The sequence below is a fragment of the Cervus canadensis genome, chromosome 11, assembly GCF_019320065.1.
Source record: "Cervus canadensis isolate Bull #8, Minnesota chromosome 11, ASM1932006v1, whole genome shotgun sequence".
Lineage (NCBI taxonomy): Eukaryota > Metazoa > Chordata > Mammalia > Artiodactyla > Cervidae > Cervus > Cervus canadensis.
Window position 1 is genome coordinate 24,615,270 of NC_057396.1, and position 22,926 is coordinate 24,638,195.

General features: G+C 41.5%; 1 protein-coding gene and 1 non-coding gene across 5 annotated transcripts in view; one reads left to right on the forward strand and one right to left on the reverse strand.

Moving 5' to 3' along the window:
• Nucleotides 1–22,926, reverse strand: part of SIK3 (SIK family kinase 3) — a 256,890-nt gene that overhangs the window by 39,395 nt on the left and 194,569 nt on the right. For all 4 annotated transcript variants that reach the window (XM_043481447.1, XM_043481445.1, XM_043481446.1 and 1 more), the window contains exons 5-6: nucleotides 12,565–12,689; nucleotides 11,814–11,937 (exon numbers count right to left, since the gene is read on the reverse strand). In XM_043481447.1, coding sequence (XP_043337382.1) covers nucleotides 11,814–11,937; nucleotides 12,565–12,689 — 249 coding nt within the window. The remainder of the gene's footprint in view (nucleotides 1–11,813; nucleotides 11,938–12,564; nucleotides 12,690–22,926) is intronic.
• On the forward strand, nucleotides 19,244–19,315 carry TRNAC-GCA. Its single transcript has one exon. It is a non-coding gene; the product is annotated as a tRNA-Cys (tRNA).

Sequence of the window (22,926 nt, forward strand, 5' to 3'; positions counted from 1 at the left end):
TCAGATGGTAAATAATCTGCCTGAAATGCAGGAGACTCAGGTTTGAATCCAGGGTTGGGAAGATCCTCCAGAGGAGGAAATGGCAACCCACTCCAGTATTCTTGAACGGATGATCCCATGGACAGAGGAGCTTGGCAGGCTGTAGTCCATAGGGTCACAAAGAGTCGGACATGACCAAGTGACTAACACACACACAAGGAAACACTGTCACTGTCAGCTAAGGTCAAATCGATCTTATGAAGTGACTGTTTTAAAATCTAAACAACGTAGACAAATGGTCTTGCAGTAAGGCATTTCTATGTATAAAGAACATATATTCACAATGAATATGCTGTCCTATAGATGCATTTATGCACTGCATAAATGTTAAGTACAATCATACAAAATACAGGGTTTTTTTGTTATTACAATGAAATTTTGCTATATTGGACAGTGCTAGAACAATGGTGCTGTAGGTATTAGAAGATTTTTACTCTTTAAAAATTAAATTTTGATCCTTTCTTATCACAAGAGAAATATATAAACATTTCTAACTTTATTTAAAGTAACAGTCAATACCACAATTTTATACAATGAAAGAAATTAGATAATCTTGGAATTAACTCTAATGGAACTTACTTTATAATAATGTTGGCTGTTGTAAAATAGTTTACTCATAATAAACAAGCATTGAGATCAACTCCTCTAAGAGAAATGACACTGAGGAAAAAAATGTCCTGTTTTGAAATCAAATGTTTTTAGTTCTTTTGGGGAAAGAGAAGTGCTAGTCCCAGTACCAGAGAATTCAGTAAAATTCCTACAAGGATAGCCCAACACCAAGAGATCAGACAAGGAAGTGGAGAGTCATTTAAATACAAATTCTACCCCAAAACACTGGTTTCTGCAAATTATTAGAATGTTCTGGAATAGAAGAGAAGTTCCTTACATCTAAATCCTATGATACCCTTTCTGTGACTGAACAGAGTCGAAGGGAGATGACTTGGCACAATTTAGCAAATACTGGTGGGTGTTGGGAATCAGTAAATAGGCTGCAAGGCTTTCTCTTTGAGTTTAACAAGTTTATTAACCTGAGACAGACTGAGGAGAAAGCAACTGTTTCACCCATAGATCTCCATTTGTTAGAAAAATAACATCTATTTCTTGATCTTTCCTTATTTTCAACTGTTTTTCTAGGTGGCTGAGACAGTGCCAGAATTAAGATTTAGAAATTAGGAGTCTCTGGTGTAAGGGCTGGGGGAGGCTTACATTACCTGTAGCCCTGACCTTGAAAAGATCCCAGCATGTTCCACTGTTTACACTAGAAGCTGTCCAATGTGCAGGTTACATCTTTAAAATAAAAGTTTGTCGCTTATACTATCTTACTATTCAAATATATTTTAAGTCCTAATAGCAACCATTATACTGGAAGAAAATTCTGGCTCACTTTTACAGAATCCAATACACAGTACTTGATACTAACACTTTTTTTTTCCCCCGTAAGTGATCCAAATGGGCAAAGATATCCATTCCAGAACTCTCTTGATACTTGGAATCACGTGTCAGAAATGTACTCATTGAGAATTAAAATACAATCAAAGACACCTGGGTGGCTTCTGAAGCCAGCTTGCAAGGGCTCAAACAGCTCTGTCGCTGCCCGGCTGGGTGATTCCGGGTATGTTACTTAACCTTACTATGCCTCCATCGTCTTATCTGCCAGGTGACAACTGGAGCCTACCTCATAGGGTTGTTTTAAATGTGAGATATCGACAGGCTAACGCAACAGTGTCTAGTACTGAGAAAGTGTTCAATGGCTGGCTGTTAGCTATTATCCAAACCTTCAGAGTCTTTCCATCTAGGACATATTCCCTTACTCTCTTTTCCTGTATCAGAATGCTGCAGTGAGGAGACAGTGTGCCTGAAAAGGATAATAATAAATGGGGCAGCACCCATATTTACCTCCTGGTTTTCTATTGTCTTAGGTGCAATCACAGGCAAGAATACTGGAGTGGGTTACCATTTCCTCCTCCAGGGAATCTTCCAGACCCAGGGATCGAACTGTGTCTCCTTCACCTCTTGCCTTGCAAGCGGATTCTTTACCTCTGAGCCACTGGGGAAGCCCCCACCCCCACCCCAAGTGGCAGAGTGTTCCTTAAAAAGGTATGGAAGAACTGCTCTGAGGACTCTGAGTCCTTGAGTATACGGAGACTGATGGGCGAGTTACTTTAATCTCCTGTCCCAATCCCTCTAAACAAAGTGCTTTTAGCCAAGCAAGATGTTGTGTGGTTCTTGATGAGTAAGTCCATCAGGGCCAAGTTGTTTGCATCTAAGTGGAAGCTTTTTGGCAGTAGCTGCACGGTAGTCTCCATCAGAAGCATTATGTAAGCCTGGGTCTTGCAATCCGAGTGATAAAATGCTTATGCAGTATTACAATTAATTAAGTCACAAATGACGTTTAATCAATACAGACTCAAAAACATCGTCCACAAGAGATCTCTATACACTTGCTGTCAGTGCAGTTTATTTCAGTGTAAATTAATTTTCCTTCAGCTAAATAAATGACTGATCTTACTATATTTGCTAATAGGTGGTGTAACTGGTGAATAAGACAAACTAGGCTTTAATAAGTAGGCCTCCCATGGTTTTTAAAAATATACGGTAGTGATTGAGCTTGATGCTCAAAATATTTACATTGCTGGCTTCCCTCAGTGGGAGCAGAAGTCAGAGAAAGTATTTGCGAACACACGTGGCCAGGTCAGGTCTCACCTTCTGCAGGAACTCAAACAAACAAAACAAAACTTCTATAATTTAGGCTCAGGGTTTCATTAATACCTAACTGGGTCTCTGGGACGCTCTGCGAAGTCTAACCCAAAAACACCAGTCTAGATCAAACATATTTTACTTAAGACATTGAAAGCCAACTTAATTGCAGATCAAACCCTTTTTGAACTAGAAATCACTTGACCTGGTCATTTATATAATAACCTATATAACAAAAGTACATAAAGCCAGTTAATAATTCAGATCATCAGTGAGTTACCGATCACTTTATTAACAATAATAAAATACAAAAGTCTGACAGAAGATTCTACAGGTAAGTGGTGATGATTCAATTTTTCATTAAAGAAAGACTTACTGAATGTTTACACCGTGCCAGTCACCTTTAAATTTTATGGAGGATGCTGCTGTACCTGTGAAACACAGTTCTGATACAAAGGACTCTGCACTCTAGGGGCGAGGAGAGGAAGACAGATGCACAGTTACTGAACTAGGTGGTATGAAATCGACCCACCCCAAATAAATCCTTGTAAGTTTATACCCCTGTCATTCCAAACTGAAAGCATGTCTTTAGTATATCTCGGGATGTCCATGAAGGGAAGTTTGTATCAAACAAACAAGACCAGGCCCAGAAATACCCACTAAGTGCGAGGGTATTTCATGCCACACATTACTGACAATGAAGAGATGCTTAGAATTCTTGAACTAACTATATCCATTTGTATAGTATGGCCTCCCACACAGCTGTACATATTCTGGAATTCAACTTGGCTAGAAGAAGCTAGACGATGGGGCCTTCCCCACTCTGCCACCCAAGTGCCCACTTTGAAAAAATGGCACTGTTCTCTCAGATCATCCCACCCTCGCCTTCTCCGATAGAGTCCAAAGGTCTGTTCTACACAGCATCGAAACATGTGTATTATCAAGTGTGAAACAGATCGCCAGCCCAGGTTGGCTGCATGAGACAAGTGCTCAGGGCTGGTGCACTGGGAAGACCCAGAGGGATGAGATGGGGAGGGAGGTGGGAGGGGGGATCAGGATGGGGAACACATGTAAATCCACGGCTGATTCATGTCAATGTATGGCAAAAACCACTACAATACTGTAAAGTAATTAGCCTCCAACTAATAAAAATAAATGGAAAAAAAAAAAGAATTTTCCACATTTGTTATGATCCAAATAATCAAAGGCTTTAGCGTAGTCAATAAAGCAGAAGTAGATAAAAAAAAAACAAACAAAAAAAACACAACACTGGTTCAACTGGAGTTTCTAGACCCTTTTGGCAGGAAAATGGATAAACTCAGTTCAAGTCTATGACCACAGCCTGAGGGGAAAAAAAAAGGGCCCCGTTCTTTAGGACTCCCCCAATTACATCATCTTCCGTGGCACAGTAACAGCAGACCCGACAGGCTGCAAAGTGGCTGGTCCCAGCCTCCAGACAAAGAACTCACTTTGGGTCTACTAAGGTACAATTATGTCCAGAAACTAGAGGTGTAAGCAGAAGAAGGACTCAGGGACAGACTCTAGGTTTCCTTTACATGAACTTGAACCTTTCTGGTACCTAAAGGACTTCTAAGCCTAGAAAAGACAAAACCATCTGACGTGCCCATTTTCTCCCATGGCTTATCCTGACAGAACCCCTGAGGGGCCCGGGGTTCGGGCCTGTGATGGTGGGCAAGGCCAAGCACATGTCTGTCCCCGAGGACAGAGAGAACACGCTGGTAGCATGGACACTGTCCACTCATTTCCTAGACTGGGTTCTTGTTCCTTTCGGTACTTAATCTTACCAAAAAATGTTATTCCTATTTAGGGAATTACTTGTCCAGGATTCAAGACTGATCACGTTTAGGATAATTATATTGGTATTCTCTAAGTCTTTAAACTTTCCTGCTAACTTCTACCATGCTATAAATATTAGTTCTTTCTAAGTAGTGAAGATGTGGCACAGCTTATTTCTAAGTACTAACAGACTATGTGGCTGACGGTATAGTTAGCTATTCACCAGCATCCGCTGTCTGAAGCCACCTCTGGTAAGACTTGAGTGAAAATCTGCCGTGCTGTGGGGGTGGAGGAGAGAAGGGATCCAAGCTGCTCACAGGAAACACTGTGGACATTGGAAAAGCAGAGGAAGCGGTTTGTTTACCTCACCCTTTCTTTGTAACAGTGTGGTGCAGTAGAACAAACACTGAGTTTGAGAACTGACTTAGTCATTTATCACCTGTGTGTCTTCAGGCAAGTCAACTGAACTTCTTTAACCGTCAGCTTCTCAAACTTCATTGGCAAAATGATAAACCCTATGTGCCAATACCAACTCCAGAGTATAATTCAGTTCAGTTCAGTTCAGTCGCTCAGTCGTGTCCGACTCTGCGACCTCTAGCTCAAATTAGATCAAGTATAGGAAACACTTTGTAAACTTGAAAGCCCTAAAGCAATGTAAATTATGGTTACTGATATTATTCTTTGAATTATTTGGTAGTAAGAAACCCATGCATTCATGCATGTATTCATTCATTTAACAGACATTTACTGAGTGCCTACCAGGACCCATGCACTGTCCTAAGCCCAGTAATATAGCAGTGAACAAAAACAAAACCTTATTACAGTCGAGAGGCAGTGAGGATGAGGGTGGGGACACAGTAAACAACGTCAGACAGTGGTGAATGCCATGAAAAAGCATGAGGCAGAGTTATGGAAAGGGAACGAGGAGGGCATCAGGAGAGGCCTCTCCAAGGAGACATTTAAGCAGAAACCTCAAGTGAGGTGAGGAAGCCATGCGAATATCTGAGGAAACAAGAATGCATGCGCTTGGCAAGTGTGAGAAACAGCAAAGACGCCGCTGTGACTGGACCTCGGGGCCTAGAGCAAAGAAGAGCAGGAAATGAGATTAAAGACTGGGGCCCACCACAGCGCGCCTCATGTCGGCCATAATAATAATGACTTTTGGAATGGTTTTCCAAGTGTAAATGAAAGCCACTGGAGGGTTTTAAGCAGAATTCTATTTACTTACTGTTTACTAAATCCTACCACATGCCAGATACTCTGCTAGGCTAGACACAACTGTGAAAAAAAAACATGTTTTTTGTCTTTACTTTCTCTAAGCTCACAGTCTGGTGTGGAAGACACAGAATGAAAGAAATTAGTATAATGAAATGTTTGGGAAGTCCCATGAGAAAAGAAAGAATAGTAGACTAGATTATCTAGATTCTTATTTCTATTACATCTAACTTCCTGCTCAGGAATACAGGAGTGGGTAGCTTGGGGTGGGGGGAGAAGCAGCACCCAGAAGGAACGAATTGCTCCCCAAAACATAACTTTTTCAGGGAACTGGAAGGAACTTAGGGTGACCAGATGTAGAATGGGGTCTGGGGCTGAAGAGACAGGCAGGAGACAGGTCACAGAGGTATTTCCATGCCATTGTTTTTCAAACAGCAGTTATGTGATCAGTCTAGTAAGTAATAATCAGCATTTTTAATGTAATAGAATAAAATATGTTAGCGTGCACTGCATATAGTAAAGACGAATTTTGCTTTTTTTTAAAAAAGAAGAAAACTTGTGTTCAGCTGTATATATATATGTATTTTCTACGTCACAGTATAAAATGTATTTTTTACTATGGTCATGGTCAAAAATGAAGTCAGTGCTCTAGCCATGTTAAGGAGTGAAAGTTAGCCTAGAGGAAATGATAAACCACTGAAAAGTTTAAGTTGGAAAATGATACAAGCAGATTTGTGTGCAAGCATGTGTGCTGTTTGTTTTGACATATATATTTTAGAAATACTACTCGTGCAGCTATGTGGAGGCTGCATTAGAAAAGGATAAGGCTGGCGTCAGGCATCCATTTAATTGGCTGTTATTTAATCCAGGCAAGAGCCACTACAGAAGTGTCTATAGGAGTGGAGGGTTGGGTGTTCAGGGTCTGGTGAGTGAGCAGCTGTGGTGAGGAGTCAAGGCTGGTTTCTGTCTTGGTCAGTGATACCATTCTCTAAGGGAATACAGAGCAGAGCAAATCTAAGGAGGAATTAAACTCAGTTTTGAAAATGTTTCCTCTAATGAGAGTTGAAGACATGCAAGTGAAGCTGATGGTAGCAACTGACTGGATATATAAGCCCCTCACCCCAGAGGAGAGGTCTGGGCCAGAGAGTTAACTGAGTGTTAACTCGGGACATCATGGCAATGACGAAAGCCATGAGAGTGAGTAATATGCTCAGAAAGATGGTGTGAAGAGAAAAGATTTACAGGATGAGCAGAGAGAGAGACATCTGGCAGACAAGGTGCAGTCAGGGAGACAGGAGGAAAACTGGAGAAAGTCGTGTCTGAGAAGCAATGGAAAAAAAGGTATTTTTAAAAAGCAAGGAGTGGCTGATTCATTTTGCTGTACAGTAGAATGTAACAGAACACTAAAGCAACCATGCTCCAATAAAAATTAATAATAAAAAAAGGAGTGATTCAATGATAAGAAAATAAACTCAGTTAAAAAATGGGGAAAACACTTATACATATGCCAAAAAAGACACACAGATGGTAAATATGCATATGAAATGCTAACCATCGTACAGCATTAAGGAATTACAAATTAAAATAACAAAGGTACCACTTTACACCTTTAGGCCAGCAAAGACCCACAGCCCTGACAGCACTAAATGCGGCACGTGGGGAGCAGCAGGAACTCTCGCTCTTCGCTGGTGGGGATGCAGCATGGCGCAGGTACTTCGAGAGGCAGTCTGGTGGTTTCTTACAAAACTAAATATACTCCTAGCGTATCATCCAGCAACCACACTCCCCGGTATTTATTCAGGTGAGCTGAAAACTTACGTCCACGCAAAAACCTGCACAGGGACATTTACAGCAGCTTTGTTCATAACCGCCAAAACATGGAAGCAACTAAGATGTTGATCAGTAGGTGACTGGATAAATAAACTGTGTACACCCAGGAAATGGAATATTATTGAACATTAAAGAGAAACGAGCTATTAATCCATGAAAAGACACAGAGGAACTTTATACGCATATTACTAAGTGAAAGAAGCCAATCTGAAAAGGCCACATACTACATGATTCCAACTATGTGACATTCTGGAAGAGGTAAAACTGTGGGGACAGCAAAATGATCACTGCCTGCCAGGGGTTAAGGAAGCGGGAGGGGGTGAACAGGCACAGAGGATTCTCTGTATGACACCAGAACCATAGTAAACAGTGGACTTCAGTGATAATTCAGTGTAGTGTCAATGCAGGTTGATCAACTGTAACAAACGTTCTACTTTGGTAGATACTGCCAGATACTGCCAGTGGAAGAAAGCTATGACAACCTAGACACCATATTAAAAAGCAAAGACATCATTTTGCCAACAAAAGTATAGTCAAAGCTATGGCTTTTCCAGTAGTCATGTACAGATGTGAGAGCTGGACCATAAAATAGGCTGAGCATCAAAGAACTGATGCTTTTGAATTATGGTACTGAAGAAGATTCCTGAGAGTCCCTTGGACTGCAAGGAGATCAAACCAGTCAATCCTAAAGGAAAGCAACCCTGAATATTCATTGGAAGGATTGATATTAAAACTGAAGCTCCAATACATTGGCTGCCTGAGGCAAAGAGCTGACTCATTGGAAAAGACCCTGATGCTAGGAAAATTGAAGGCAAAAGGAGAAAAGGGCGGCAGAAGATGAGATGATAAGATTGCATCACTGACTCAATGGACATGAATGTGAGCAAACTCTGGGAGATAGTGAAGGACAGGGAAGCCTGGCGTGCTGCAGTCCATGGAGTTGCAAAGAGTTGGACTCAGCTTAGCAACTGAACAACAACAAACAAATGATAGTGCAGGAAGCTATGAGTGTGAGGGGAGGGGGCGGGGGTGAATGTGGGAGCTCTCTGTACTTTCCGCTTAATTTTGCTCTGAACCCAAAACTGTTCTAAAAAATAAAGTTTATTTTTAAGAAAGAAAGAAAGCAGTGATGAATTTTTAGTGTTTAGCTCTAAATACTGCCATGTAGTCATTAAGATAAAGACTGAGGATATCTAGTAGATTAGGACAAGAGCACTGGTGATGTCTGTCAGAGCAATCCACTACACCCTTCTCTGCTTCCTTGTAGGGTAAACCAGAAAGAGTTGTGCCTATTTCCTTTCTCTCCATTCCCTTCTATTCTTTCTTGGTTGTATCTACATGAATTAGGGCTTTGCTCCTACTCCACCACCAAATCTGTACTTCAAGATCTTCAATGATCTCAAATTTCTAAATCTGATATTCAGTTCTGTGTGGCTGTTAGCGTTAACTGATGCTATCTTGGGCCCCTAACCATTCCTCCTGTCCTTCTACTGACTGTGCCCCAAGGACTGGGCCGTGTAGTAAATCGCTTCTCTGTGTCAAGGACTGTGTAGTTAATGGATGCTGTTTCATGACTATTGGGTCCAGGTGGCCTCTATCCTCTGGTATCACCAAATAGTGATGAAGATCTTGGCTGACATATTCCTGGTGATCATGAGACTAGTCACCCATTCATAAATCTTGACTTAGGAATGTACTTCCTGTTTCTAAGCACATACCCCTATACTCTTAAGTTAACTAGAAAATTGTCCCCTTTGCAGTGTAGAGTACAGCTGCAAATGCTTCTGGATCGCTGTCTGCCTGATCCCACCCTGTGAGTAAGTTACCCTATAAAAAACTGACCCTCTGATCAACACGAGGCTGCCTGCCTTGTTTTTCTGTCTCGATGCTTTCTTAGTATTATGGGGCACTTTTCATCCTCTCTGTCCTTCAACAAGTTCTATCATCTGACCCATCAGGGGCACTCCACACCGTTCCTCATTCCCTCCTCCTTGAAACATCCTCTTCCCTTGTCTTCCAGGACACAAACGCTCTGGCTTACCTTACTAACCATTCCTGTGCTGATCCCCGTTCATGGTCCTGATCTCTGAATGTTAGCATGTCCCAGAAATTAACCCTTGGACCTTTTCTCGTCTCTACATTCATGGCCTAAAGTGTGATCTTATCTCAGAGCTTTAAATCTTATCTATACACTGATCATTCCCAAATGTGTATCCATGGCCCACCACTCCCAACCAAGTCCTACTAATTTCAACTGCCCATACCATAACTCAACTTAGATGTCTAATGGGCATCTCAAATGAACACATCTAAAACCTCTCTCCAAAAAGGAAGCAGTCTTCTCTAGCCATTCCCACCTCTATTAGCAGTAAATCCATCCTTCCAGTTGCTCAAGCCAAGAACCCTGGAGTTACCTTTAATTACTCTCTTTCTCTCAGATCAAATCCCATATAAATGTTGCTGGAGACATACTGCCGAGGTTCAGATTCTAGTTCAGCCACTTAGTAGCTGTGTTATCTTGGGAAAATGGCTCAATGTCTCCTGGTTTCAGCTTTATCACCTATAAGTTGGGGGCTAATAGTCTCATGTATCTTATAGGGTTGTTAAAATAATTAAATGAGTTAATGTTTGCAAAACGCTTGGAACGGTGCCACAGAGTATGTATTATCTCTTGAATCTGAAGGCTTCTTACCACCCCAACCTCTACACTCCAGTCTGGGAACTAGCCACCAAAATCTCCTTACTAACTGGTCTTCCTCCTTCAGCCCTTGAACTTTTCAACCAAGAGAGTTGGCAGGGTCATTTTTTTTTTTTTTTTTTTAAGAACAAAAGTCACCATAAAATTCTTTCAATACTTTTGCGTGCTTGAAATTTTTCAAAATAAATAATAAAAGTTAAAGAAAACCCAAAAGTCAGTTAATGTCATTCCTTTGTTAAAATCCTCTAATTTTTAACATTTCACTCAAGAGTGAAAACTAAGGTTTTACACTGACTGACCAGGCCCTCAAAGTGAGCTTTCTGCTGCCCCTCTGACTGCACCTCTCCCGTCCTCTCTCTCATTCCTTTCTAGCACAGAGGCCTCCATCCTGTTCCTTTAGACACTCCTGTGTGTTATCTCCCCAAGGCCTTTGCCCTCTCGCTGTCCCTTCTGCCTGCAAAGCCCTTCCTCAGGCTGCACAACTCACACCCTCCCCTCGCCTTCTTCAAGTCTTCACCGAAAAGTCTGTTTTTCAGAGAAGGGGTTCCCTGCCGTACCTTTACAAATAACCACCCACCCACCATCCCTAACCCACCACCTGGCTCTATTTTATTTTTCCCATGGCTTTTTTCTAAAATGCATTTTAGAAACAAAATTTCTGATGTTGATTTCAAATGCAATTCTTGTTTTCTGTCTAAAACGTAATTCCCATGTGCTTACACTGTGCTCCCAACCCAGCTGACATACACTCTGTAGGTTGTACCTTTAACTGAAACCATGATGAAGCAAAACTAAACAGACTGCTTAGAGCACTGTCTCCAGAATCTCCCTTTCTTACGTGTGCATATAGATGGTGATGAGATACTGTAGATTCTGGGTGCCTGTTTTCAGTGTTACTTTTTTCAAAGAGCTACTGCCCACTCATTTAAAAAGTACTTTTTTATTTGAGTTGGGGGGATAAATGTCACAGAAGCAGGAAATGTAGTATCAGCAAGACTAAAATGCAAAGCCTGCTTTCCCCTTGCCATTTATTACCACATCTCAATGGAGCCCCCAGTAAATACTGGGTTGGCCAAAAAATTTTACCATTTAAGTGTTATGGAAGAACCCAAATCAACTTTTTTACCAACCCAACAGAAATATTATCCTGAAAAAGGGCAAGAGATAAAACAGAGATGAAACAGGACTATCTACTGCTCTGCGACTATGTGCTGGGCCTATTAACTCTCCACACATTATTTAATTTAGTTCTCATAGTAGCGGTCCTCACAAAACTGCCAGCCTCTTATTAGTGAGGAAACCAAAACTCAGAAAGACTTAGTAATCTGCCCACCACACTAGCAGCCCTGTGTAGAGTCCAGAACCAAACAAGGGCAAGGTTATAGTCACTCTGTTTCTATAGAATCGTGCCTCCACAGGTTCAATTCAGCAAACTGTTAAATGGGCCATTTATACCCCATCACTCAATTCTGTGATAACTTAGCATGTCTACCGTTCCATGAACCCAGTCATAACTGTGTGCTGGCATCTCCCTTACCTGTGGACATAAAAAATGGGATGCGAAACTTTCCACTCAACACGCGGGCCCGCAGATTCTGCAGTGTGCTCCCATCAAATGGCAGGGCCCCACACACAAGCACATAGAGGACGACTCCGAGGCTCTGCATCGCAAACAGAGAACATGTTTGATTAATCACCTCAGAGAAACAAGAGAGGTCATTATAGTATGTGTATGAAGAATTGGGGACGGACAGCGAAGCTAGGCATGCTGTAGTCCATGGGGTCGCAAAGAGTCAGACACAATTGAGCGACTGAACTCAACTGATGAAGAGAGTGGTGAGTCATGCTCGAGATAATGGGACAAACATTTCCTTTTCTTTTTTTTTAAATGAGAAATAATATGGGGCATTGTCAAGGCCAATCATCTTTAGAACAGTTAGCATTCTTCTTTGCTTCCAGACATTAACTTTGGGGAACATATCTAGAATTTCTCTCAGTACTCATCCTAGGGAGAAGGCAAGTGGTAACAACAGAAATAATTTCTGTTCTTGGCAAGGGCATCCATCCAAGCTTGCCCTTGGAATTTTTTTTTTTCTTTGCAGATGCAAAGGGGGAGGTGGAAACCTGTGGCTCAGTCCATATGACAAGGGTTGGAGAACAGACTTTGTACAAAGATTTGAAAATTCAAAGAACAGGCGATCCAGATCTCAGTCTCGTCCAGGATGAGAACAGCTGCCATCAGACTAGGGTAACTAACACTGTGGGGAGAAGAGGCGGCAATCACATACCCAGATGTCCACTTTGGGTCCGTCATACTCCTTTCCTTCGAAGAGTTCAGGCGCAGCATAGGGCGGGCTGCCACACCAGGTCTTCAGCAGCTGCCCAGGAGTGAAGAGGTTACTGAAGCCAAAATCTAGAAAGACAAATGGACACCACTCATGTGATCTTTACCAGTGAAGACTAGTTTCTAGTCACTAGAATAAAGATTCTGGATCCTAAAAAAAAAAAACAAAAAAAAAAAAGATTCTGGATCCTTAAGTTTGAATATCAAAGACGGAAACAGAACCTTTAGAAATTATATAACCAGCCACTTAAATTTAAAATAACACTGAAACAGAGATACAGATGGGCTGGAAAGTAAAAGATATTTGGTTAACCAAAAGTAAACATGATTGGTTTACATCAATACCAAAATCAGTACCATTTCCTTCACAAATCTGGACTGAAGTGAGCAGTACCTTTAAGAACAAAAACAAAATTGGATAGATTGATAACAAGACCACATCAGAATCAGGAAATACATGTTAAGCCTACTCAACTGGACCCACGATTTTCAGATTATTTTTACTTGTGACAAACACATTTGTGATCACGAGAGACACAGTGAACTTAAAAATTAGACAAAGTGACTTTATTACCATTAAGATGGCTTATTCAATATAAAGAATATGCAGTCTATTTGCAATTAAACCAAGAATGTTTACATTTTAACTTCAACTTCCCCTTTTCATTTCTCCCCCTCCCACGGTGTGAAGAGAGAGCAGAAGGGAGATTGGAGGGTACAGAGTGGAGAGGAAGACTAAGAACTTAAATGAGCAAAGACAGCAGCCAAAGGACAGAGTCTCACTGACTCAGAAATACTTCTATGCACATAGATATTTATATCAAGGACTCCAGGTAAGGCAGGCTGAAGCTCCCTCCTTTCCCAGGCCTACCATATTCCCACATTCCCAGCACCTCTCAGAAGCTCCTCTCCCTCTCCTAGTTTTACTCCCAATGACAACTCTGCCTCCATTTGCTGTTTGCTCTTCTTCTTCCTCCACAAGGTGTTTTCTAGTAAGGCACGTGCTGATTTTGACTTTCACTGCTTCCCCTATGTTTTCTCAGGACCAACTCTTCTGGGTCCATAGCTTCCAACATCATCAATCACATGTTTGGTAATGATTCTCCAAATCTGTAGCTCTGACCCTGGTACCAGTCTTAAGTACCTGATGTGGCCTTCTAATATGTGCCTGGGAACAAACATCTCAACCTCGCCATTTTGCAAAATCAAACTGCTCTTCCAGCGATGTTCCCATGTTCATTCATGGAGTTACCACTGCGTTACTAGGAGCACTGGGGTTTTCGCTTGCTCCCTCTCATTTCCATTTCAAACTGGGGGTACACTTTTACTGCTTCTACCCTGTGTCCTGAACTTACCTCCTTCTTTCCATTTCCATTCCCCCATCTCAGTTCATACTCTTATTATTTCTCATCTTCTTGACTGACACTCTTGCTTACTACCCTTCACTTGCCTCTAAGCCCCCCACTGAGAGCAGTGAGCATGACACACATCACACCATGCTCCTCCTTACTCAGAAACATCTGGTGGCTCCATTCTGCTTACAGAAGGGTCCAGCTCTCTTCGCAGCCACCCAGCTCCACCCTACATTTTGAGCCCATCCCCGGGCATTCCAGCATTGCGAGACCATTCACATCCTGTGTTTATGTGCTTCTCTATGCTGCTTCCTTTCTGTGCCATGCCTTTTCCTTTCCTTGCCACTTTAGAAATAGCACTTATTTTCAATGCCCAGTCAAATATTACTTCCTGTATGAAGCCTTCACTGACTCCTACTACAAAACACCACGTCAGTGCCTTCCTCCTCTGCGCTTCCCTGGCCCTTTGTTTGTACCTCTACAGCCCAATCACAAGCCTCATGTTATATTTAGTTGTATCGTGTGTTTATATCCTCCACTAGTCAGTAAACTAGGGACATTGTTTTATTTATATTATTCTCCAGACAGTGTTTTCATACATAGCAGGGACTCAAGAAAGGGCCAGTAAATTAAACTGCAATAAAATTGCAATAAAAGCACTAGGCCAATCCTCTTGTCACCTGGCTACTGGAGCCTCTTTAGACTGACTGGCAGCTGGCCAGCTCCTATGGCCTCTACCTCCTAGTCAGCCCTCCTAAGGGTGCAAAAAACCCAGTGATCACAAGGGCTTAGAGGTCAGGGCCATCATTAGCATCACCAGAGATATTTCGACAAGAGAAATAAGTACTCTCATTCATTAACGCAAAACAAATGCCTCATCTGCCAAGTCTTCCTGAGTCTCCTCGAAGAAACGTCCTCCACCTGCTCTGCATTTCCTCATTACTTTGTATTCTTTTTGTTAATTCCACATATAAACATCTCATTTTTCTAGCTCCTTTAAAAACATACTGTCCTATCTCTTTAGGCTTCCCAGGTGGCGCTAGTGGTAAAGAACCTGCCTGCCAATGCAGGAGTTCCATTCCTGGGTTGGGAAGATCCCCTGGAGAAGGAAATGGCAAGCCATTGCAGTACTCTTGCCTGGGAAATCGCATTGTCAGAGGAGCCTGATGGGCCACAGTCTGTGCGGTCACAAAGAGTCAGACAAGACTGAGCATGCACACACACACATCTCTCTAGTAGAGGTCTACCCCCTCTCTACCCAATTCCTTAAAAATACTTTTTTTCATCTCTGACTCTCATATTACTTAACATTCGGCTTAACTTAAACACAGTAGGTGCTTAACAAATGTTGAGTTGAATGCAACTGCAATTAAAGCCCTACCAACTAACCTATGACATTTGAAGCCCAATCATTTTATCAGTTGAAGTCTTTAACTTTAACCTGTTTTTCTTTTTTTTTTGTCAGCCTGGATTTTTATTCCTCTTTCTCAGCTCTATAGTTCTTCTGGAAAAGGTCAGTTTTCATTCCAATCCCTTCACGCCCGCAGGCGGCCGACGAGACGGCGCAGAGCCCGCGGGGCCTCGGACTCCTCCCCGCGCCCGCCTCAGGCCTCAGGTGGACCGAGTCCCCTCTTCAGGAACAGGTGGCGGCTCCTTATTGCTATAGAGACGACCCGGCTCGCGATAACCTGTTTTTCTTAAGAGACAGGATAGGTTGCTAAAAATCCCAACAAAGGCAATTCAACAGAGCAGGTACTTTGGGACTTATTTAGAAAGAGGACTCTTGACGTATCTTTAATTTGTTGGCAAAGACCTTCACCAGATCCTTTCCCACGACTAGCCTTTCTCTGCACAATGAGGAAGACATGTTGATCGAGACTGTAGTAATTGATGGGCTCTGATGTTGGTGTGATTGGATAGCAAAGTCCAGAAGAGAAAGTCATGGAGTATTCTGCTTGTGTTTTGAATGGAGAATGCCACAGGGCAAGCAATGAATTAAAACCACTTGATTTTGAAACTTCCTAATAAGCAGCTTAAAGTATATAAGGGAAATTTGTCATTTTGAACTATGAATGCTCTATCTACAATTAATCACCTTTCTACTCTTTTACCCTGCTGAGGAGGAGAAGGTACAGAGCAAGAACTTTTTTTTTTTTTTTAATCTACCAAACAGGAAATCTTTACAAAGGAAACAATATCAAAGGAAACCATCTTCAGCAATGGCTACAGGCTTAGATTGCTATTAGGTGTTTATATGAAAAATGAGTGTGCAAGAATGAATGACTGATCAGGGTCTGACATCTAAAGAGGCCACATGGGGGAAACAGCTGTTTCCACAGCATGTTATAGCCACACAGCTGCTTTCAACAGCTAGACCCAAAGACCGACAGCAAGATTCAACCACCACCACCCCTCCACCAGCTTGCCTCTTTCCTATTAAAGAGCAAACAGAACCCTTTAGTCTTGTAAACGTGCCATGGGTCTCCTCTAATCACTCCATACATTGCTCTTACTCCTAACCCTAAGGGTTTTGCACATGTAAGCAAAATCTGCTTCACCCTGCTTGATATGACACTTTCCCTGCCATGAACACCAGCTTCCTCCAATGAATGATCCTGGCAGAAGCCAATTCATCCTTTTCTTCTTTTTATTATTTTTTGTTGTGCTGGGTCTTTGTCACTGCTCACGGGCTTTCTCTAGTTGCTGCGCACAGGCTCTAGGCACACCAGTTTCAGCAGCTGTGGTCCATGGGCTCAACAGCTGTTGGTTTCAGCAGTTGCAGCACACAGACTCAGTTGTTGTGGCTTGAGGGTTCTAGACTGTGGGGTTAGTAGTTGTGGGTACACAGGTTTAGCTGCTCCATGGCCTGTGGAATCTTCCCAGACCAGGGATCAAACTCATGTCCTCTGCATTGGCAGGCAGATTCTTATCCACTGGACCAGCAGGGAAGTCCCAATTCATTCTTTAACTTACCAAACCTAACAGAATCTGACCCATCCTCCCACTTCAATACCCATATTATTACTATACATTCAGTTTTACTGAGAGCATACTGCTGTCGTGTCTTCACTAGTGCCTCATCACAAGTGTTACACATTAATCTTCAATACAGCTATGCAGCCACTAAGATAAAAATTCTGGCCAGTTCACTGTCCATTCAGCAAAATTATAACTTATTTTCTCAACATTTAAATTACTAAGTGAAGCGAATTTGCTCAGTTGTGTCCGACTCTTCGCGACCCCAAGGACTGTAGCCCGACCAGGCTCCTCTGTCCATGGGGATTTTCCAGGCAAGAACACTGGAGTGGGCTGCCATTTCCTTCTCCAAGAGAAATCTCAAATTAATAACATATATGAAATCTGGAGCTCACTGTGAAAGTTTAATTCCTTCTAATCAACACTTCAGGAACTGAATAACCGAGAAGAAAAGAATTCCTCCTCTATTCTTTCAGCAGCTTACCTTTGTTGAGGGGGAGGGGTTTGCTACCCATAGTAAGAAGACTGGCAAGGAAAAATGAAAGCAGTTAAAATTCAAACCAGTCTATTTGGGGTTTTACTGGTAGTTTAGGGAAGGCTGAAGGGACTACTAGTGGGATGTGCAGGTATACTGGGATAGGTGGGGAACAGACAAGACACGGAACAGAATTACTAAGATTTGTGTTGGTTTTAGTTATCTACACATGCAGGCAAATGAAAAAAACTGCAAGATGACCCAACCTGGAAGCAGAAATTCTCATGAAAAATTTAAAGCAATGGTTAAAAAAGAATGAGGGAGTTGTCTTGCTGGCTTGGATCAGAAATGTCAAAGAAGCAACGGAAGAAAAGCTTTCAGAATTTAAGTTTGATCAGTTACCTTCATCCTAGAAAACCATATTTCCTTTCAATGGAATGGGCTTGTTCATTTTATTTTGGTTCAGCAGCAAGCTGGAATCAAGATTGCCGGGAGAAATATCAATAACCTCAGATATGCAGATGACACCACCCTTATGGCAGAAAGTGAAGAGGAACTAAAGAGCCTCTTGACGAAAGTGAAAGAGGAGACTGAAAAAGTTGGCTTAAAACTCAACATTCAGAAAACTAAGATCATGGCATCTGGTCCCATCACCTCATGGCAAATAGATGGGGAAACAGTGAAAACAGTGGCTGACTATTTTTTTGGGCTCCAAAATCACTGCAGATGGCGACTGCAGCTATGAAATCAAAAGACACTGGCTCCTTGGAAGAAAAGTTATGACCAACCTAGACAGCATATTAAAAAGCAGAGACATTACTTTGCTAACAAAGGTCCGTCTAGTCAAGGCTATGGTTCTTCCAGCACTCATGTATGGATGTGAGAGTTGGACTATAAGGACAGGGAGGCCTGGTGTGCTGTGGTTCATGGGGTCACAAAGAGTCGGACATGACTGAGTGACTGAACTGAACTGAACTGAACTGAAAGTTGCTCTTAATCATAATGTCTTTCAGTGTTTACTAAAGCTTTTTATTCTTAATGTCACCATCAAGGTCTCTAACTAAGTACTTCCATTTCGTTCACTCATGTATTTAAAATGTATTTCTGGAACCCTTTAATCAGTAGAGCAATGTGTTGGTTCCTATGAGAGAACCGAACGCAGAAGATATATTCCTACTGAAGGACTCAAAAAAGAAAGGAGAACTTAAGTTGAGTGGACTGGATCTAGAAAAGCACAGGGGGAATACGGAAAGGGTTTTTTCTAAGTGGTCGCTGGGGAAAAGCAAAGCAAAGGCAGATCATTTGGAACTAGTAAGCCAAGTTGAAGCAACAATAACGAAACTACCCTAGGTATGATGTAAGGTTCACAGAGGTATATGGCAAGAAACAACATTACACAGTAGCAACAGGCCAGACTTTGCAGTGCTGGAGAAGACTCTTCAGAGCCCCTTGGATGGCAAGGAGATCAAACCAGTCAACCTGAAAGAAAATCAACCCTGAATATTCATTGAAAGGACTGATGCTGAAGCTGAAGCGCCAATCCTTTGGCCACGTGATGCAAAGAGTCACTCATTGGAAAAGACCTTGATGCTGGGAAAGACTGAAGGGAGGAGGAGAAGCAGTGACAGAGGACAAGATAGTTGGATGGCATCACCGACTCGATGGACTTGAGTTTGAGCAAGCTCTGGGAGATGGTGAAGGACAGAAAAGCCTTGTGTGCTGCAATCCGTGGGGTCACAAAGAGTCAGACACGACTGAGTGAGTGAACAACAAATATAATACGTGGTCTTCTGTGACTGGCTACTGTCAGTTATGGGGCTTCCCAGGTGGCTCAGAGGTTAAAGCGCCTGCCTGCAATGCAGGAGACCTAGGTTCAATCCCTGGGTCGGGAAGATCCCCTGAAGAAGGAAATAGCAACCCACTCCAATATTCTTGCCTGGAGAATCCCATGGACAGAGGAGCCTGGTGGGCTACAGTCCACCGGGTCGCAAAGAGTCAGACACGACTGAGAGACTTCACTTTCACTTTCACTGTCAGTTAGCATAATGCTTTCAAGGTTCATCCACGTTGTAGCATCTATCGGTAGTTCATTCTTTTTTTTTTTTTAAGTTATGATATTCCACGGTATGAACATACCACATGTTATGTATCCATTCATCACTTGATGGATATTTAGATTGATTCTTTTGGTAGGGGGTACTATAAATAATGTTGCTATGAACATTCACCTAACTTTTTTTGTGGATGTATGTTTTCATTTCTCTTATATATATATATACCTAGGAGTGGAACTGTTGGGTCATATGGTAACTCCATATTTAACTTTTTCAGAAACTGCATGGCTGCAACACTTTACATTCCCACCAACAATGTACAAGAGGTCTAATTTCTCCACATCCTCCCTGACACTTATTACTATCTTTTTATATTTTTTAAATTACAGCTGTTCTGGTGGGTGGGGTATCTTACCATGATTTTAATTTGCATTTCCCCGATAGATAATGATGCTGGGCATCATTTCATGTGCTAATTGGCCATTTGTGTATCTTTTTTGGACAAATACCTATTCAAATCTTTTGCCCATTTTTAGATTGCATTATCTTTTTATTTTCCTGAGCACCATGCAACATGTAGGATCTTAGTTACCTGACTAAGGATTGAACCTTGTCCTCTGCTGTAGAAGCATGGAGTCTTAACCACTGGACCACCAGGGAAGTCCCTGGATTATCTTTTTGTTATTAAGTTGTAAGAATTATTTATATTCTCTGGATACAACTCCACAGACATGATTTGCAAATATTTTCTCCCATTCTGTGGATTATCTTTTCACTTTCTTGATAGTGTCCTTTGATGCTCAGAAGTTTTTTTAATTTTGAAGTCCAATTTACCCAGATTTTCTTTGTACTTACACTTTCAGTGTCATATCTAAGAAATTACTACCTAACCCAAGGTCACAAAGATTCACCCCTATGTTTTCTTCTACAAGTAGTTACTTAGTTTTAGTTATGTAATGAGCACCTGTGAACCCACCACCCAAATAAAAAACTGGTATCTGAATAATTACTTATGTCAAATCATAAGCAGTACTCATTCCGTTTCCTATGTCCTCTTCCAACCACTGATTTTCAACCCTGTAAGCACATCAGGATTACCAATGTATTTACAGTGATCCACAAACTTCACCTCAGACCGACTGGATCTCCTGGAAATAATTTAGACATCTGAATGTAAACAAATAAATAAAACAACTCTTCCTGAAAATGTTTGAGAACTCTTATGGCCATGAAATGGTTGAATGGCATCACCAACTCGATGGACATGAGTTTGAGCCAGCTCTGGGAGTTGGTGATAGGCAGGGAAGCCTGACATGCTTCAGTCCATGGGGTAGGGTAGCAAAGAGTTGGACAAGACTGAGCAACTGAACTGAACTGATGGGCACTGAGGAATCACTGGGACTTCTGGTACAGGCAGATGTAGTAATATTAACCTGAAAGCAAGACTACATTAAGTATGAGGTGGGACTTCCCTGGTGGTCCAGTGATTAAGACTCCATGCTTCCAATGCAGGGGATGTGGGTGATCCCTGATCAAGGAACTAAGATTCCACATGCCATGTGGCATAGCCTAAAAACTAAAAAAAATTATAAAAAATGTATGAGGAGAAGTAGAAGGCCTGTGAGAAAGTAGAAAATGAGACAGTGAAATGAGTGAAAATGAAACAACTCAGTAATTATTTTGACAAAAGCCTGGACAGTACTTGAGGGGAGATAATACATTGGATAAAAAGGAGGGGAAGGTACAGAGTATTTGATTTGGGAAGAAAAAGATTTTTTTTTCCTTAATTTAAAAAGGTGAGAAGTTTGGTTTAAGAAGGTGAGAAGAAATTCAAGTGATGTTCTGACAAATCGAGGTGTAGTAATGAATGGATAGAAGTTTTTTGAAAGAATAAGTAGTGAAAAAGGAATGGCTGGGAATTATGGTTTAGGACACCCATAGGTACTTCCTATGCTATAGGTGCAGGAACAGAAAAAGGATGGAGCAAAAGGGAGAGAGAGATATCTTATCATTATAACAGGGGAGCTGAGAGAGGGGAAAAGCAAGTCAAGGACGGAAAAGGTGGTCTGCAGCAACCATACGATGTCATCCAAGTACTGTACAGGTACTTCTATCTGAGGGAAAACTATGATCACACATAAATACTTGAGACTAGAAACGGTATAACTTTCCCTCAGAAGTTTTGTTAATTTGTCTTGAAAGAAATGCTAAGTCATAGGAATGAACTATGAACATAACCCAGATTCATTCTGAATCATCTAGAATGTCACACTATGAATAAAATAAGACATTTCTTACTAAGTTGGATGACAACCAATTAATAATTCTGAACTTGGAGTAAATTCATTCAGGGTACTGAGAAATGAGCAATGTGGGCCATGCAGTCGAGCAGCAAGGACTCTGGTGAGTCAGGCATCCTGGGCTGCCCTGGATCTGTCTCTTCCAATGCTGCAGCTTTCCCATTTGTGCAGCTCCTGGAATTCTATGGAATACAGTACACATATTTCTCAAGCGACTCTCCATCAAGTGCTGTGTTACAGAGTATGTATGTTGTATGTCTGTGTGTGCTCAGTCGCTCAGTCGAGCCCGCCTCTTCGCAACCCTTTGGACCACAGCCCACCAGGCTCCTCTGCCCTTGGGATTTTCCAGGTGAGAATACTGGAGATGATTGTCATCTCCTCCTCCAGGGGATCTTCCTGACCCAGGGATTGAACCCTCATTTCCTATGTCTCCTGCAGGCAGATTCTTTACCATTGAGCCACTGGGAATTAGATGAGCATTATTTTTATTTCACTTCTGGGAAAGTGAGGGTCATTAAGCATCATGTTCAAATTCAAAGGTTAAAAAAAAAAAGACTAAGAACAAGGTTCAGCCAATAATGCCAACCTGGACGCCCTCAAAGCCCACACTGTGCTTTTAGCATCATGCATATGTTTATACTGAGGTAAATGTACCTCCCAGAATTATTTTTATACTACTTCCAAATTCCCCAGTTATTATATACTACTGCTTTTCATTTTATTCTTGACTGCCAATCCTTTGCTACACTTATGTAATTCCCAAAGGCATACAAGCCTTGAAACATACTGTTTCTCAACAAGTTGCTTTAAAAACAGTGCATAGAAAAGACAGTAGGCACTGTATAAAACTGGGGAAAGGATTAATTTCTCAATAAATGCCATAGGCACATCTGATTTTTCCTATGGGAAAAAATTAAATAGGACACTTTCCTTGTATCATATTCTAAAATCAATTCTAGGTAGATCAACTTAATACAAATGGTAAAACTACAAAGTTTTTTTTAAATAAAGTAATAAAGGAGATTATAGCTTCAGGAGATAGAAGGATTTCTTAAACAAGAAGCAAAAGGCACACATCATAAAGGAAAAGAGAGTAAATTTGGTTACATTAAAATTATACTAAAATGTGTATTCATTGAAAGATATTTT